Source organism: Anomaloglossus baeobatrachus, chromosome 4 (assembly GCF_048569485.1).
Source record: "Anomaloglossus baeobatrachus isolate aAnoBae1 chromosome 4, aAnoBae1.hap1, whole genome shotgun sequence".
In the NCBI taxonomy this organism is placed as follows: domain Eukaryota; kingdom Metazoa; phylum Chordata; class Amphibia; order Anura; family Aromobatidae; genus Anomaloglossus; species Anomaloglossus baeobatrachus.
Genome location: NC_134356.1, coordinates 48,466,159 through 48,484,491, shown reverse-complemented (window position 1 = coordinate 48,484,491; position 18,333 = coordinate 48,466,159). Strand labels below are relative to the sequence as shown.

At 49.0% G+C, this 18,333-nt stretch overlaps 1 protein-coding gene across 3 annotated transcripts in view; it reads left to right on the top strand.

Annotated features, from left to right (window-relative positions):
- Positions 1-17,901, top strand: part of LARP1 (La ribonucleoprotein 1, translational regulator) — a 130,193-nt gene extending 112,292 nt beyond the window's left edge. For all 3 annotated transcript variants that reach the window (XM_075344311.1, XM_075344310.1, XM_075344312.1), the window contains exons 16-19: positions 11,824-11,968; positions 12,066-12,175; positions 12,268-12,395; positions 14,333-17,901. In XM_075344311.1, coding sequence (XP_075200426.1) covers positions 11,824-11,968; positions 12,066-12,175; positions 12,268-12,395; positions 14,333-14,533 — 584 coding nt within the window. In that variant the 3' untranslated portion in view covers positions 14,534-17,901. The remainder of the gene's footprint in view (positions 1-11,823; positions 11,969-12,065; positions 12,176-12,267; positions 12,396-14,332) is intronic.
- Positions 17,902-18,333: the final 432 nt, after the last annotated feature.

Below are 18,333 nucleotides of genomic sequence, written 5' to 3'. Positions count from 1 at the left end.
TACTGCCTCCGGAGGCCGCACAAAGTACTACACTTAAAAGTGTAAGGCCCCTCCCCTTCTGGCTATACACCCTCCCGTAGGAGTACGGATTCCTCAGTTTTAGCTTTGTGCGAAGGAGGTCACACACGCACGCATAGCTCCATTGTTTTTAGTCAGCAGCAGCTGCTGACTATGTCGGATGGAAGAAAAGAGGGCCCATACAGGGCCCCCAGCATGCTCCCTTCTCACCCCACTGTATGTCGGAGGTGTTTGTAAGGTTGAGGTACCCATTGCGGGTACGGAGGCTGGAGCCCACATGCTGATTCCTTCCCCATCCCTTTTTACAGGGCTCTGGGTGAAGTGGGATTTACTGGTCTCCAGGCACTGAGACCGTGCTCCATCTACAGCCCCTGGAGAAGATGCTGGATTGGAGCGGAGTACATCAGGGACATGGCCCTGCTTCCTCAAGGTACTCTGTGTCCCCGTGTATTTCGCGCTCACACCGCAGCATGCTGGGTGTTGTAGTGCGCCGGGGACATCAGCGCTGCGGCGCTTGTGCCATGGCCTCATTTCAGCTTCGCTGAAGCGGGCACACTGTTGGGGAACGGTCGCGCCGGCCGCTGGGACTGCGGCGCGGCTGGCACTTGTGGTGCGCCGGGGACTTCAGCGCGGGCCGCGCTTTTACGGCGGCCGCGCTGATAACTCGAGTCCCCGGCTTTTGCGGCCTGGTTCCGTTCGTTCTCGCCCCCAGACCTGCCAGTCAGGAGAGGGGCGGGACGCTGGTCAGTGCATCAGCGCTGAGGGCTGGAGTCGTTTTTACATACTCCAGCCCTCACAATAGGCACAGAGGGGACACTGTTTCCCGCACTTTTGTTTAGGAACTCCCACGGGCCGCCCCTCTCCACAGACGCCGGCAGCCATTCCTGCTGACACGCTGAGCTGCAGAGGGGAGCCGGGGAGACCCAGACAAGGAATTCTGCGCCTCTTACCCGCTATTCAGTGGGCGGTAAGCAGCCCTCCGGGCTCACCCCCTCTTGTGCCAGTAGTAATCTTAGTATTTTGTTCCTGCAAATACTTTGTACTGCATAGCGCTGGTCGCCTTTTGGCTATAGACTCTCTCACATTGCAGAGAGCCAACAGCATGTCGTCCACAAAACGCAAGGGTGCCAAGGCACAGACATTATATGCTTCCTGTACCGCATGTGGGACTTTTCTACCGGCAGGCTCCAATGACCCCCATTGTGTGCAGTGCTCGGCCCCTGTGGCACTTGCACAGCCGGGACCTCCGCTGGACGTGACCCAGGGTGTACCACCTGTGAATGCTGTCCAAGTGACAGGAACTGAGTTTACAGCTTTTGCTGACAGAATGTCTCTCACTATGTCACAAATTCTTGACACATTGCGGGCTAGGCCTGTACTTCAGGCCACGGACACTGTGCAATCATTGCCCCCTGGTCCCCCTCAGCTGAATTACTTCCAAGCTCCGGGACGGGCACATACACCTCAGGGTGAAGACTCTGACTCGGACGATGGTCCCAGGCAACCTAAGCGGGCTCGCTATGAGAGGCCTTCACATTCATCTCAATGGTCAGGATCCCAGCGAGATGAATCTATGGGTGATGAGGCGGACGTAACTGATCAGGATTCTGATCCTGGGACTGCTCTCAATCTAGATACACCAGATGGTGACGCCATAGTTAATGATCTTATAGCATCCATCAATAAGATGTTAAATATTTCTCCACCAGCTCCTCTTGTAGAGGAGTCAGCTTCGCAGCACGAGAGAATCCATTTCAGATATCCCAAGCGTACATTAAGCACTTTTCTGGACCACGCTGACTTTAGAGACGCAATCCAGAAACCCCACGCTTATCCGGAAAGGCGTTTTCCTAAACGGCTTAAAGATACACGCTATCCTTTTCCCCCTGAGGTGGTCAAGGGTTGGACCCAGTGTCCAAAAGTGGATCCTCCAATTTCCAGGCTTGCAGCTAGATCCTTGGTTGCAGTTGAAGATGGAGCGGCACTTAATAGATGCCACTGACAGGCAGATGGAGCTCTGGCTGAAATCCATCTATGAAGCTATTGGAGCGTCGTTAGCGCCATCTTTTGCTGCCGTATGGGCACTCCAAGCTATCTCAGCCGGGCTTGTGCAAGTCGACTCAGTCACACGTGCATTTGCCCCGCAGGTAGCACCATTGACCTCGCAAATGGCGGCATTCGCGTCGTACGCGATTAATGCTGTTCTTGACGCTACAAGCCGTACGGCAGTGGCGTCAGCCAACTCCGTTGTTTTGCGTAGGGCCCTGTGGTTGAGACATTGGAAGGCAGATTCTCATTCCAAGAAGTGCTTAACCAATTTGCCTTTTTCTCGTGACCGATTGTTTGGAGAGCGTTTGGATGAAATCATCAAACACTCCAAGGGTAAGGACTCATCCTTACCGCAACACAGACAAAACAAACCCCAACAGAGGAGGGGTCAGTCTGGTTATCGGTCCTTTCGAGGACCGGGCAGGTCCCAATTTTCCTCGTCAAAAAAGACTCAAAAAGATCAGAGACGCTCAGATTCTTGGAGGTCTCAGTCACGCCCAAAAAAGACAGCCGGAGGAACCGTTGCCAAGACGGCGTCCTCATGACTTGCAGTCTCTGATTCCCACACCCTCGGTTCCCACTTTGGCGACATTTGGCTGTCACGCGTCAAAGACCGTTGGGTGAGGGATATTCTGTCTCACGGGTACAGGATAGAGTTCAGTTCTCGTCCGCCAACTCGTTTCTTCAGAACTTCTCCACCACCAGACCGAGCCGATGCTCTGTTGCAGGCGGTGGCCGCTCTAAAGGCGGAAGGAGTGGTGACCTCCGTCCCTCTTCAGGAACAAGGTCACGGTTTTTACTCCAATCTGTTTGTGGTCCCAAAAAAGGACGGATCGTATCGACCCGTCCTGGATCTAAAGTTGCTCAACAGACACGTAAAAGTCAGGAGGTTCTGGATGGAATCCCTACGCTCCGTCATAGCCTCAATGTCTCAAGGAGATTTTCTAGCATCAATAGACATCAAAGATGCGTATCTCCACGTGCCGATTGCGCCAGAGCATCAGCGTTTCCTACGCTTCGTCATACACGACGAACACCTGCAGTTCGTAGCGTTACCTTTCGGTCTGGCAACAGCCCCCCGGGTCTTCACCAAGGTCATGGCAGCAGTAGTAGCTGTCCTGCACTCGCAAGGTCACTCGGTCATCCCGTATCTAGACGACCTGCTTATAAAGGCACCCTCTCAAGAGGCATGCCAACACAGTCTGAAAGTGGCACTAGACACTCTCCAGAGTTTCGGGTGGATTATCAACTTTCCAAAGTCTCATCTAACCCCGACCCAATCACTGACTTATCTTGGCATGGAGTTTCATACTCTCTCAGCGATAGTGAAGCTTCCACTGGACAAGCAGTGTTCACTGCGGACAGGAGTGCAATCTCTCCTTCAGAGCCAGTCACACTCACTGAGGCGCCTCATGCATTTCCTAGGAAAGATGGTAGCAGCAATGGAGGCGGTCCCGTTCGCGCAGTTTCATCTGCGCCCTCTACAATGGGACATTCTACGCCAATGGGATGGGAAGTCGACGTCCCTCGACAGGACTGTCTCCCTCTCTCAGACTGCCAAGGACTCTCTGCGTTGGTGGCTTCTCCCCACCTCATTGTCACAGGGAAAGTCGTTCCTACCCCCATCCTGGGCAGTGGTCACGACGGATGCGAGCCTATCAGGGTGGGGAGCGGTGTTTCTCCACCACAGGGCTCAGGGGACGTGGACTCAGGAAGAGTCCACCCTGCAGATCAATGTTCTGGAAATCAGAGCAGTCTATCTTGCTCTGCGAGCCTTCCAACAATGGCTGGAAGGCAAGCAGATTCGGATTCAGTCGGACAATTCCACGGCGGTGGCGTACATCAATCACCAAGGGGGAACACGCAGTCGCCAAGCTTTTCAAGAAGTCCGGCGGATTTTGACGTGGGTGGAAAGCAAAGCGTCCACCATATCCGCAGTTCACATCCCAGGCGTGGAAAACTGGGAAGCAGACTTTCTCAGTCGCCAGGGCATGGACGCAGGGGAATGGTCCCTTCACCCGGACGTGTTTCAGCAGATCTGTTGCCGCTGGGGGACGCCGGACGTCGATCTGATGGCGTCACGGCACAACAACAAGGTCCCAGTTTTCATGGCACGGTCTCACGATCACCGAGCGCTGGCGGCAGACGCCTTGGTTCAGGATTGGTCGCAATTCCGACTACCCTATGTGTTCCCACCTCTAGCATTGTTGCCCAGAGTTCTCCGGAAAATCAGGTCCGACTGCCATCGAGCCATTCTCGTCGCTCCAGACTGGCCAAGAAGGTCGTGGTACCCGGATCTGTGGCATCTCACGGTAGGCCAACCATGGGCACTACCAGACCGTCCAGATTTGCTGTCTCAAGGGCCGTTTTTCCATCTGAATTCTGCGGCCCTGAACCTGACTGTGTGGCCATTGAGTCCTGGATCCTAGCGGCCTCAGGTTTATCTCATGAAGTAGTTGCCACAATGAGACAGGCTAGAAAACCATCCTCAGCTAAGATCTATCACAGGACGTGGAAGATATTCTTAGCTTGGTGCTCGGCTCAGAGGGTTTCTCCCTGGCCATTTGCATTGCCAATTTTTCTTTCCTTCCTGCAGTCTGGGTTGGAAAAAGGTTTGTCGCTTAGCTCTCTTAAGGGTCAAGTCTCCGCGCTATCCGTATTCTTTCAGAAGCGCTGGGCACGGCTTTCTAAAGTACGCACGTTTCTCCAAGGAGTTTGTCATATCGTTCCTCCTTACAGACGGCCATTGGAACCCTGGGATCTAAACAAGGTTCTCATTGCTCTCCAGAAGCCGCCTTTCGAGCCTTTGAAAGAGGTTTCCCTTTCTCGGCTTTCACAAAAAGTGGTTTTTCTTGTGGCGGTCACGTCTCTTCGTAGAGTGTCCGAGCTAGCGGCGTTATCTTGCAAATCTCCCTTCCTGGTGTTTCACCAAGACAAGGTAGTACTGCGTCCAATTCCAGAGTTTTCTCCCAAGGTGGTTTCTTCCTTTCATCTCAATCTGGATATCACTTTGCCATCTTGTGTCCGCATCCAGTTCACCAATTTGAAAAAGGTTTACATCTGTTGGACCTGGTGAGAGCACTCAGGATTTACATTTCTCGCACGGCGCCTATGCGCCGTTCTGATGCGCTCTTTGTCCTAGTCGCTGGTCAGCATAAGGGATCGCAAGCTTCCAAATCCACCCTGGCGCGGTGGATCAAGGAACCAATTCTTCACACATACCGTTCTGCTGGGCTTCCGATTCCATCTGGACTGAAGGCCCATTCTACCAGAGCCGTGGGTGCGTCCTGGGCATTGCGGCATCAGGCTACGGCTCAGCAGGTGTGCCAGGCGGCTACCTGGTCGAGTCTGCACACGTTTACCAAACACTATCAAGTGCATACCTACGCTTCGGCAGATGCCAGCCTAGGTAGACAGGTCCTTCAGGCGGCGGTGTCCCACCTGTAGGAAAGGGCTGCCTGACAGCCCGATCACGAGGTATCTTTTTACCCACCCAGGGACTGCTTTTGGACGTCCCAATTGTCTGGGTCTCCCAATTAGGAGCGAAAAAGAAGGGAATTTTGTTTACTTACCGTAAATTCCTTTTCTTCTAGCTCCAATTGGGAGACCCAGCACCCGCCCTATTGTTCTTAGGGTTTCGTTTTTCGGGTGCACATGTTGTTCATGTTGTTTCTTAAGTTCTCCGATCTTGTTATCGGATTGAATTTGTTTTTTGAAACTGTTATTGGCTTTCCTCCTTCTTGCTTTGGTACTAAAACTGAGGAATCCGTACTCCTACGGGAGGGTGTATAGCCAGAAGGGGAGGGGCCTTACACTTTTAAGTGTAGTACTTTGTGCGGCCTCCGGAGGCAGTAGCTATACACCCAATTGTCTGGGTCTCCCAATTGGAGCTAGAAGAAAAGGAATTTACGGTAAGTAAACAAAATTCCCTTCTTCTTTATCGTTCCTATGGGAGACACAGACATTGGGTGTATAGCTTCTGCCTCCGGAGGACACACAAAGTACTACACTCAAAAGTGTAGCTCCTCCCTCTGAGCTTATACACCCCCTGGAGAACCAGATCTAGCCAGTTTATCGCTTTGTGTTCAGGAGCTCATACATCCACACATGCATTCTCATCTTATTTTTTATTTTTGGAAAGAGTTTGAAGAAAAGAGGGTCCAAGCCTGGACCCCCGGCATGTCCCTTCTCACCCCACTGTGTCGGCGGTGCTGTTAAGGTTGATTCACAGGCTGGAGCCTTACATGCCGTGCTCCTTCACCATCCCTCCGGGGCTCTGGCTTGAAGTGGGAGCCTGCACGGTTCACCATGCTTGGCATGAGACCGGTCTCCATCCGCAGCCCTTCAGGACCCTGCTGGACGGAGCACTCATCCCCAGGGACTGGGAACCCTGCGTCTCAGCAAGCTAAGTACCTGAGACGGTTATATATGGGGGTCCCTTGTACTTTATTGTTGTGGGAGAGTGTGCTGAGTGATTTTTCTGACATTTCCGGCGGGTTCTCTGGCTGTCGCCTGAGAACCGCGCCGATGGTGCCTGCGCGTCGGCCGCACCGCTCAAATTTAGGCCCCGGCTTCACCGGAGGCCTACTTTCGGTTTCACTGCCCTCGCATGTCATTCATGCAGAGGGACAGCGTGGCTCCGCCCAGCGGCCGTTCTACAAAGGGGAGAGACACTCCTCACTGAGTACATGTCTCCTCCCCTGTGAATCTCTTTGGCCCTCCAGATCCCGCTCTGAGTGAGTCCCGCCCCCTCTCTTCACTCCGGTGGCCATTTTCTCAGCGTTTTTCCCTGCGATCACCACTGGTCTGCAGCATCCCTGCTGAGGTGCTTGGGAGTCCGGGCTTCGGGATCTGGAGGGCACACAAACCGCTCCAGCGGTCTGGTAAGCCACAACCTCTGGTTGTGGACCTCTGTATATACTCTCTGGGGGTCATTCTGGCAGAGCCCTCACTCCAGCAGCATGTCTCACACGAGGAGCAAGGCTCCAAAGCTGTTTTCAGTATGCACTGCATGTAGGCTCCTACTGCCGGAACCGAGCACCTATCCACATTGTGATGCCTGCTCTAACCTGACGTTACCTCAGCCTGAAATCGCACCCCCAGGGGTCTCTCAGGCTGCTCCGGCTCCTGTGACTGAACCCCCGACTTGGGTAGAATCCTTAACCAGGTCTATCTCCCAGTCTCTTGCTGACTCCATGGGACATCTGTCCAGGACTTTGCTGAGCATGCATCAGCCCCCTTCACAGGGTGCCTCTGCTGCTAGGGCTCTCTCAGGACCGGAGCTCACAGAGGATTCATCATCTGGTCCCAGGCCCCACCCTTCTAAAAAGAGACGCAGGGCTCCCTCTCCTTCGTCCCGCGGCTCGGTTTCAGAAGCTGACTCGCAGGATGAGGAGGATGCCTTTACTGGGGGCTCGGAGACTGCCTCCATGGCCCCATTGGTCTGTCCGAAAGTGACTCAGATGTTAGTGATTTGATTGCGTCCATTAATTCTGTACTGGATCTCAATCCGCCAGTATCAGAGGAGCAACCCTCTCTGGCAGAAAAGCACCAGTTTACCTCGCTTAAGAGAGCAAAGAGTGTGTTCTTTAACCACTCCAGTTTTCAGGCCGCTGTGACCAAGCCTAGGGCCTGCCCTGACAAACGCTTCCCTAAGCGTGGATCTGATGACCGTTTTCCCTTTCCACCTGAGGTGGTCAAGGAGTGGGCTCATTCGCCAAAGGTAGACCCCCCGGTGTCTAGACTCTCAGCCCGGACCGTTGTATCAGTGGCTGATGGCACCTCGCTTAAGGATTCCACTGACCGCCAGGTTGACCTTCTGGCCAATTCCGTATATGAGGCGGCAGGGGCCTCGTTCGCCCCGACTTTTGCAGCAGTGTGGGCTCTCAAAGCCATCTCTGCTTCCCTAGAGGAGATTCATTCCCTCACTAAGGAATCTATGCCTGAGATGATTGCCTTAACTTCCCAAGCTTCGGCTTTTTCATCCTATGTCATGTCTGCTATGCTGGAGGCTTCTCACCGCACTGCGGTGGCTTCGGCTAATTCCCTCGCTATCCGCAGGATTTTGTGGCTTCGAGAGTGGAAGGCAGATGCTTCTTCTAAGAAGTACCTTGCGGGGCTCCCTTTTGCTGGGTCCCGGCTGTTCGGAGGACAGCTGGATGAAATTATTAAGGAAGCTACTGGCGGGAAGAGTACTTCCATGCCACAAACCAAAACCAGGAAACCTGTCCAGGGCAGGAATCAGTCGAGGTTTCGTTCCTTTCGTTCCTCCAACTGGTCGTCCTCTAAGCCCTCGGCCTCGTCCACTAACACTGCCAAGGACCAAAAATCCAGCTGGCGCACAAAAGCGCGTCCACAGGAGACCACAGGTGCTGCTGCCACTAAGGCAGCCTCCTCTTGACTGTCTGTCCACGCCAGCAACGTCCTTAGTCGGTGGCAGGCTCTCCCATTTTGGCGACGTGTGGTTTCAACACGTCTCCGATCAGTGGGTGCGGGATATCATCTCCCCCTGCTCCAAGGCCGCCGCCTTCTCTCAGGCCGTGGCATCCTTGCAGGCCAATGGAGTAATTGTACCGGTTCCCGCACGAGAACGGTTCAGAGGTTTCTACTCAAACCTCTTCCTAGTCCCCAAAAAGGACGGTTCCTTCCGGCCCATCCTGGATCTCAAGCTTCTCAACAAGCATGTTCAGGTGCGGCATTTTCGTATGGAGTCTCTGCGGTTAGTCATTGCATCAATGACCCAAGGGGATTTCCTGGCATCCATCGACATCAGAGATGCCTATCTGCATGTGCCAATTGCAGTTTCACACCAGCGTTGGCTGCGTTTTGCAATCGGAGAGGAACATTTCCAATTCGTGGCTCTCCCCTTCGGGTTAGCCACGGCCCCTCAAGTATTCAACAAGGTCATGGCAGCAGTGGTTGCGGTTCTGCAGCTACAGGGGTTGGTAGTGATTCCTTACCTGGACGACCTTCTAGTCAAGGCTTCATCCAGCGCAGACTGTCAGCGGAGTGTCTCGCTCACTCTTGCCACTCTAGCCCAATTCGGGTGGATTGTCAATCTTCCCAAATCCTCTCTGACTCCGACCCAGAGTCTCACATACCTAGGGATGCAGTTCGAGACTCTGCCGGCACTTGTGAAGTTGCCCTTAGTCAAACAGCAGTCCCTCCAACTGGCGGTCCGCGCTCTGCTGAGGCCCCGCCGTTATTCCATCAGGCACCTGATGCAGGTGCTGGGTCAGATGGTGGCGTCAATAGAGGCTGTTCCCTTTGCCCAGTTCCATCTGCGGTCACTGCAGCTGGACATTCTCCGCTGTTGGGACAAGCGGCCTTCCTCCTTGCACAGGTTAGTGGCTCTGTCGCCACAGACCAGGAGCTCTCTTCAGTGGTGGCTTCGGCCCCTCTCTCTGTCTCAGGGGCGCTCCTTCCTGACCCCGTCCTGGGTGATTCTCACCACGGATGCCAGTCTGTCCGGCTGGGGAGCGGTATGTCTCCACCACCGAGCACAGGGCACTTGGACTCCGTCCCAGTTAGCCCTCTCGATCAATGTGCTGGAAACCAGAGCTGTGCTTCTAGCTCTCCTAGCCTTTCACCACCTGTTGGCGGGCAAGCACATCCGAGTCCAGTCAGACAACGCGACAGCAGTTGCCTACATCAATCACCAAGGCGGGACACGCAGCCGCCTGGCAATGTTGGAGGTACAACGCATCGTTCAGTGGACGGAGGACTCCAAGTCCACCATATCCGCAGTCCACATCCCAGGCGTGGAAAACTGGGAAGCAGATTATCTCAGCCGTCAAACCGTGGACAGCGGCGAGTGGTCCCTGCATCCGGCAGTGTTTCAGTCAATCTGCCGCAAATGGGGCACTCCGGACGTGGACCTAATGGCATCCCGTCACAACAACAAGGTTTCGGTTTACGTGGCTCGCTCCCACGATCCTCAGGCCTTCGCTGTGGACGCTCTGGTTCAAGACTGGTCCCAGTTTCGTCTGTCCTACGTGTTTCCCCCTCTAGCTCTCTTGCCCAGAGTTCTGCGCAAGATCAGACTGGAGGGCCGTCGAGTCATTCTCATTGCTCCGGACTGGCCCAGGCAAGCTTGGTACCCAGACCTGCTCCTTCTGTCCGTAGAGGTGCCGTGGCATCTTCCGGACCGTCCAGACCTTCTCTCACAAGGTCCGTTTTTCCGCCAGAATTCTGCGGCTCTCAGATTGACGGCGTGGCTCTTGAGTCCTGGATCGTGACGGCTTCTGGTATCCCTCCTGAAGTCATCTCCACTATGACTCGGGCCCGTAAGTCTTCTTCCGCCAAGATCTATCACAGGACTTGGAAGATTTTCCTGTCCTGGTGTCGCTCTTCCGGCCATTCTCCTTGGCCTTTTTCCTTGCCGACCCTTCTGTCTTTTCTACAGTCCGGTCTGCAGCTGGGATTGTCCCTCAACTCTCACAAGGGACAAGTCTCGGCTCTGTCAGTGCTGTTCCAGCGGCGTATCGCCCGGCTGGCTCAGGTCCGCACCTTCATGCAAGGTGCATCTCACATCATTCCGCCTTACCGACGGCCCTTGGATCCCTGGGACCTCAATTTGGTTGTCACGGCTTTGCAGAAACCCCCCTTTGAACCTCTCAGGGAGGTTTCTTTGTTTCGTCTTTCACAGAAAGTGGTCTTTCTAGTAGCCATAACTTCCCTCAGGAGAGTCTCTGATTTAGCTACGCTCTCTTCGGAGTCACCTTTTTTGGTTTTTCATCAAGACAAGGTGGTTCTCCGTCCGACTCCGGACTTTCTCCCTAAGGTGGTTTCTCCTTTCCACCTTAACCAGGACATTACCCTTCCTTCCTTTTGTCCGGCTCCTGTTCATCGCTTTGAAAAAGCGTTGTATACTCTGGATCTGGTGCGGGCGCTCCGGATCTATGTGTCTCGCACCGCTGCTATTAGGCGGTGCACCTCTCTTTTTGTGCTAACCACAGGTCGGCGTAAGGGCCTCTCTGCTTCTAAGCCGACCTTAGCCCGTTGGATCAGGTCCACCATTTCGGAGGCCTACCTGTGTTCTTAGGTGCCTCCCCCGCCGGGGATCAAGGCACACTCGACCAGAGCTGTCGGTGCCTCTTGGGCTTTCAGGCACCAGGCTACGGCTCAGCAGGTCTGTCAGGCTGCCACTTGGACTATAGCCTGCATACCTTTTCAAAGCACTACCAAGTGCATGCTCATGCTTCGGCAGATGCGAGCTTGGGCAGACGCATCCTTCAGGCGGCTGTCGCCCACTTGTGAAGTTAGGCTCCGCCTACTTCTCAGTTCTTTTGTTTATTCCCACCCATGGACTGCTTTGAGACGTCCCAATGTCTGGGTCTCCCATAGGAACGATAAAGAAAAAGAGAATTTTGTTACTTACCGTAAATTCTTTTTCTTGTAGTTCCGTATTGGGAGACCCAGCTCCCTCCCTGTTGCCTGTTGGCAGTTTCTTGTTCCGCGTGTTATCACCGGCTGTTGTCGTGGACAGAGTCTCCGGTTGTTCCGGTTCTTGCTCTGTTTTTACTTGTGGGTGGCTATTCTCCTTCAGCTTTTGCACTAAACTGGTTAGATCTGGTTCTCCAGGGGGTGTATAAGCTCAGAGGGAGGAGCTACACTTTTGAGTGTAGTACTTTGTGTGTCCTCCGGAGGCAGAAGCTATACACCCAATGTCTGGGTCTCCCAATACGGAACTATAAGAAAAAGAATTTACGGTAAGTAAACAAAATTCTTTTTTTTTTTTTTTGCATTTTCTCCCAGAGAGGAAACGGCTAGGCATTGGCCAGTCCCAGGAGATGAACACACTCTTCCGTTTCTGGTCTTTCTTCCTTCGGGATCACTTCAACAAGAAGATGTATGAAGAATTCCGGCAGCTCGCGGTGGAGGATGGCAAGGAAGGCTACAGGTCAGAGGTGGCTTCTTGGGCGCAGTTGTCCTGAATTGCTTTTTTTTTTTTTTTTTGGCTGTGGCCTGTTCCCACATTTCTGTTTGCTCTTTGTCAGGTATGGCTTGGAGTGCCTTTTCCGATATTACAGCTATGGTCTAGAGAAGAAGTTCCGAGTGGACATATTCCGGGACTTCCAGGAAGAGACCAGGAGGGACTATGAGACCGGTCTGTATTATGTCCTCTCCATGACTTTATGCCGCTACTTACTTTATTTTGGCACTGGGGTAACTTCTGTTTTGTTTTTTTTCCTTTTAAAGGTCAACTGTACGGACTTGAGAAATTTTGGGCCTTTTTGAAATATTCCAAAGCCAAAAACCTGGATATTGATCCAAAGTTGCAGGAATACCTGAGCAAATTCCGCCGGCTAGAGGATTTCCGAGTAGATGTAAGTCACGCTGGGCTGGGACAAGGGCTGCAAGACCAGGGTGACTTTTCACTGTGTATAAGGGTGTACTCCCACATAACACATGCCCCCTGTGAAAAATAAGGAATAGTTGAGAATTGCACGTGTGGCTACTTCTCCACTCCCAATGGCGTGTGACCGGACCCCATTATCGAGAAAGATAAGGAACCACTGAATGTAAGCTAATACCCCTTTAGCACCTTCCCAATGTGTGACGTTACATGTATGTCATAAGTTGGATTTTGGTGTATAGAGCTGGTTCATTTTCTGAGCCCACTTAATAATTCCTGGATGCTGGCAGTACAGTACAGCCAGCACGTGCCTCTAACCGCAGAAACCAGAGCTAGCTCTGATTGCTGCTGTTTAAATACTTTAAATACCAATGTTAACCTCTGATAGCAACATAGTGTCAGCAGTTGCGTCACATGGCTGTTACGGTGCCCATTGGATACATCAGGACACAATGGTCGGTGATGATAGAAACTGGTGGCCGCCATCTTTGTACTACCATGAAAAGGCACATAAACATTGTAATGTACCCAAAATTGTATCACTGCGAGTCCCCACATAGGTCCAAAGAAAACGCAAAATAAAAAATCCATGGGTCTTGAAAATTAGATGCAGGGAAATGTGTGTCTGTGTCTGTGTGTGTGTCTGTGTGTATATATGTATGTGTATTTGTATATGTATGTATGTGTATTTGTATATGTATGTATGTGTATTTGTATATGTATGTATGTGTATTTGTATATGTATGTATGTGTATTTGTATATGTATGTATGTGTATTTGTATATGTATGTATGTGTATTTGTATATGTATGTATGTGTATATGTATGTATGTATGCATGTGTATATGTATGTGTGTATATGTATGTGTGTGTATATGTATGTGTGTGTGTGTAAGATTATTTATATATATATATATATATATATATATATATATATATATATATATATATATATATATATATATATATATATATATATATATATATATATATATATATATATATATATATATATATATATATATATATATATATATATATATTACACACACACAGTGGAACCTCACTTGACGAGTAGCCCACTGAACGAGAATTTCGCTTAAGAAGCAAAGCTTTCTGCATATTTGTAACTATTAGATCCATGTGGGCTGCCAAACCATACTCCATCTGTACACCATACAGGGACAGGACTCTACTATACAAGGCCTAACAAAAAGGGGCCTGGCTGTATCCTGTACAAAAGAGGTTTTTAGTTGGTATTATGACCATAAATCGGATGCCTACAACCCTCGTCACAGGAACCTCAAGCTTGTAGGTCCCTACACTATATATAATATAAAATATAAAAAAAATAAAAAAAATATTATATATATTGTAGGGGTACAGCTTGACTTGGCAGCCCGCCTGATCTAATAGTTTGGACGTCACTTTATTAGGCTGCGCGTTTGTGACTGCAGCTGCAAGTGTGAACAGCGCTCTATGCAAGCCATCAGTGTGCAGTTTTACCATCCAGCAATCGCCCCCTCCATTTTTATTCTTTTTTGGAAGTGTGTGTGTGTGTGTGTGTGTGTGATTTGCTCCTCCTGCACCTGTGATGCCTCCACCTAGTGGGGGTTTAGCTGTATCCTGGTAGAGTAATAGTTTTTGGCCTGGGCATTGTACAACTGCAGCCCCATCTTTGCTGCAAGTAATAATTTTTTTTTTTTTTACTTTTTTTAATCTCATTACATAGCTAAAACCTGCAGGCAAAGAACTTTCCTTTTTGTATAGCCATGTTGAGAGAAAAAAAAATAATGTAATGTCTCTTGGAAGAAGGGGAAGAAAAGATAAAAGGAGATAATTTATCAAAAGCAATATTTGTGATTTTTTTATTTTTTTTTCTTATTTTTTTTTTATTTTTATTTCCAGCCACCAATGGGAGAGGATGCGGGCTCCCGGAGGCGCCCCTCGCTGTCGGCGGGCGAAGGTAGGAGAAGGTATCCCTCTCAGTCTTCCAGCAAAGGATCAGGTCACCAGTCATCAAATAACCCAACCCGGGAGGACGCCAAAGGCCAAAGCCAACACTCATCCGCCACCTTGGATTCCGGCACATCAGGAGGAGGAAATTAGGAAGCTCGGAAAGAATGAGGAGTTGTTTTTGAGGGGCAGGGGGAGGGGTGAACATGTGGTCGATTTTTTTTTTTTTTTTTTTTTTTTTTTTTTTTCCTGGCGGTGGGTAGGAAGAAATGAATGGGCTCGTAAACAAAGAGTGGGACTTCCCTCCACTTCCTTCAATAATCAGAGACTCCATGTTCTGGAGAAAACAAGACTGATCCCGTGGCTTTCCTGCAAGGGTGGCGGATGCTTATCCCAAAAGAAGAAAAATTTTAGTTTCCTTAGGGATATAAAATTTTAGGGTTTTTTTTTTTCTTTGTTTTTTTTTTTCCTTTTTAAGCAGGAACCTGGAGGAAGATGCTTCTGCTGGGAGGGAAATAATTTTTATTTTTTTTTTTTTTCTTCTAAATTATTGAAATGCTGCCCTCCCTATAAACAGGGGACTGCCTGGGCGGCGAAACGAGTGCAGGCCTCATCTCTGCTCTTGATTGCTGAATGGGCTACCAGACGTTTGCTGTTACGGGCTTCGAAAAGGACAAGATGTCACCACACACACCCGAAAAAAAAACAAAAACATGTTGCTTTGAAGCCCATTGGGGGGTCCACCGTAAAAAGGATTCCTCTTCCCATCGACGCGGAGGATGTAACATTTATCCATCTGTATCTCTTGGCTTCATATCCTCTTACAGCAAAAAAAATCGTAAAAAAAAAAATCATCTGCATAAAGCTCATTGCTTTCACGACAGCCCTGCTTTTTATTTTTATTTTTTTTTTCCTCCTTTAAAGATTATATATATATTTTTATTTGTTTTTGTTTTATTGTTACTTCAGACTGTGAAAGAGAAAAAAAAGACAAAACTTTACTAGCAAATGGCTGCATAAAGAAAAAAAATGGAAAAAAAAACTTAAAAAAAACTTTACAAAATAAACAAGAAAAAAACAAACTGCCTTCACTTTTCCCTTTTAAAATTAATTCTTAAGCGATTTGATGCTATGGAGTACAAAAAAAGTTGCCTTATTGTAACCTTGAAATTTGCAGTGAGCTGTCATTAAGCCCCAATCTACCAAACCCACCGCAAGAAGCTGAGTGGATGACGACGCCGGGCGAATATTTCACCTCATCTTCTCATCACTGCCGCCTGTCCACCCTACATGTACCCACAGGGTATTTTCAGAACTGAGAGTGACTGTCGCCCCTTTCTTCCGCCCCCCCCCTCTCGGCGAGAATTGTATTGGCGCGTGTACATACATGTGTATACATATTTGCTATATACCCATGTATACATACATCCGCACTTCGAGGGCTGGCTGTTGTGCATCTGCTGTGTCTTTTAAGGCTTCTATTTCTACCAAAATGTTGGTCCACCATGATCCCACAGCAAAAAAAAAAAAAACACTTTATTTTTTGTTATACCATATCACTGCCACATTGTCGTCATCTTGGCTGGTACAAAATTTTAGATTTCTTGGTTATCCAAATTTTGACGGCTGCCTTTCGAAAAGGGGGTTTACGGAGAGCAGCCCCTAAAAAAAAAAAAATGGTGCAGAATCTCTATAGGCATAAACTGCCGTTCCATACAATGTGAACTCACATTTCATGCAATATTATTGGGGGTCGATGGAGGGGGGCAACCGTCGGAAGGGTGTATGTGGCGCCACCAGACTAACGCCGCCTTGTGCTTCACGCGTTTCGGTCTCCGCGTGTGGCTCTCACTCACCTCGTGTTATATGGCCCCCTCCCGTTATATGGCTCCCCTCCCGCCTTGATCTTTTAGATTTCAACAGCGTCCTAATGAGGGGGGAGGAAGCAGTTTTGCAGGCCGAATCATGGTCCCCGACCATGTTGTGATTCAGCCCACAGAATTGCTACCCCCTCTGCTTCTTTGCCGATTCGGATTGCACCGAGAGGTCATCATTTCCTTAATTTTATTATTGTTTTTAGGGGGTACTCCTCACGGAATTGCTACCCCCCCCTTACTTACCGATTCGGATTGCACCGAGGTCATCATTTCCTTAATTTTATTACTGTTTTTTTGGGGTTTACTCCACACGGAGTACGGGTTCTCGCTGCACACTGTTATGTAATTATGCAATAGGGTTTCATTGCAAAAAATAATTTTAGGGCTGGATCCTTAAGGAAATATTTTATTGCTGGTGACTTAAAAGAAAGCGAATGGTTCCCGATGTATAACCTAACAATCTGGGGGGGGTCACCATTGCTGGTGTCTGGGTACCGGCATTCCCCTACTTTTATAGTAGCGTGGTCTTCTCATATTTCTTGAGTATGGCTGAGGGGCAAGAATGAGAGTCTCATAATCCCCTTGAAGACATCTTGATGGTGCTTTAAGACAACCTTTCAATACACCCTCCTCCTTTTTATATTTATGCTGTGGAAAAAGGAAATCGTAGCCCAAAATTTAGTTTTTTTGTTTTATTTTGTTTTGTTTTTTTAGGGGGTATTTGTGTGCTAAGTGAACCTATATCTTCTACTATGTATAGATATATTATATATATAGATATCGGTCATGGCTACATGGTTACACCCTTACCTGACCTACATTTTTATAGTTGACTAGATGTCCGGTTTCTTGTTTTGGGTTTAATTTTTTTTTCCTCTTGTTAAAATTATTTACTGTTCAAGAAAAGCTTAAGAAAACCACACGATTTCCAAATTTGTTGCACCTTATGCAAAGTTGTTTCAGTCTTCTAATACCGGTTGGAGTTGACCGGTAACGAGCTACCTAGTGCCAGCACAGGGAATCTTTTACATCATTGCCCACTATAGAGCTGCTTCCACAAAGCACCAACTGGTGCGTGATTGGTATTCTTGTGGAATTTTGGGTCCCGTAATGGGGTTGTACTCCACGCCAACTTTTTTTTCTAAGGGAGCAGACACTACTGTGTTCTAGACAATTCTTAAGGCTTCAATTACTAGACTTTCCAGAACCTCTAATCAGGTTGTGGCATGGTCATAATCTCCCCAATCCACTCCCTCCACCCCTGTGCAATCATTTGCAGCCCTCCCAAAATTCCATAACACATTTGCAAAGACTTGACTTAACTCCATGCAAGCTTCTTCCCTTTTCAACATGGAATGCTACAAGTACATAATCTTGCCCTCCACACCACCCCCCCCCCTGTTATACTCCAATAAATCATTAAAGGACAGATAAATTACAACAAAAAAACACACAAAAAAAAATATAAAAAAAAATTGTAAAATACTTGAATGAACGCTTGTATTATAACATTAATATTATTCAGAGTATCCATTCTTATTGCGTTTATGATTTGCTTATAGCTGTGCTTTAGTCATGGTAATTTGTGGTAATTCTTTTTCCTTTTTAATACAAAAAAAATGTATAAAAATAAAAACCTTTAAAAGACCAAATCACGCGTCCATTTTTTTTGATATTCATAAACCAGTGATCGACCGGAACGTTACAGAATTGCTTAATGTATCATCTATGATGCTGTTGCCTACAACTAACCTGATATGGAGCCTACAGATTTTATCTGTATGATCACTTGCTGTTTTTGGAAATAATGGAATCTACATTGATACATTTTCTTTGTCGCTCCATTGGGAGACCCAGACAATTGGGTGTATAGCTTCTGCCTCCGGAGGCCACACAAAGTATTACACTTAAAAGTGTAAAGCCCCTCCCCTTCTGCCTATACACACCCCGTGCATCACGGGCTCCTCAGTTTTTATGCTTTGTGCGAAGGAGGCTGACATCCACGCATAGCTCCACATCTTAGTCAGCAGCAGCTGCTGACTAGGTCGGATTGAAGAAAAGAGGGCCCATAACAGG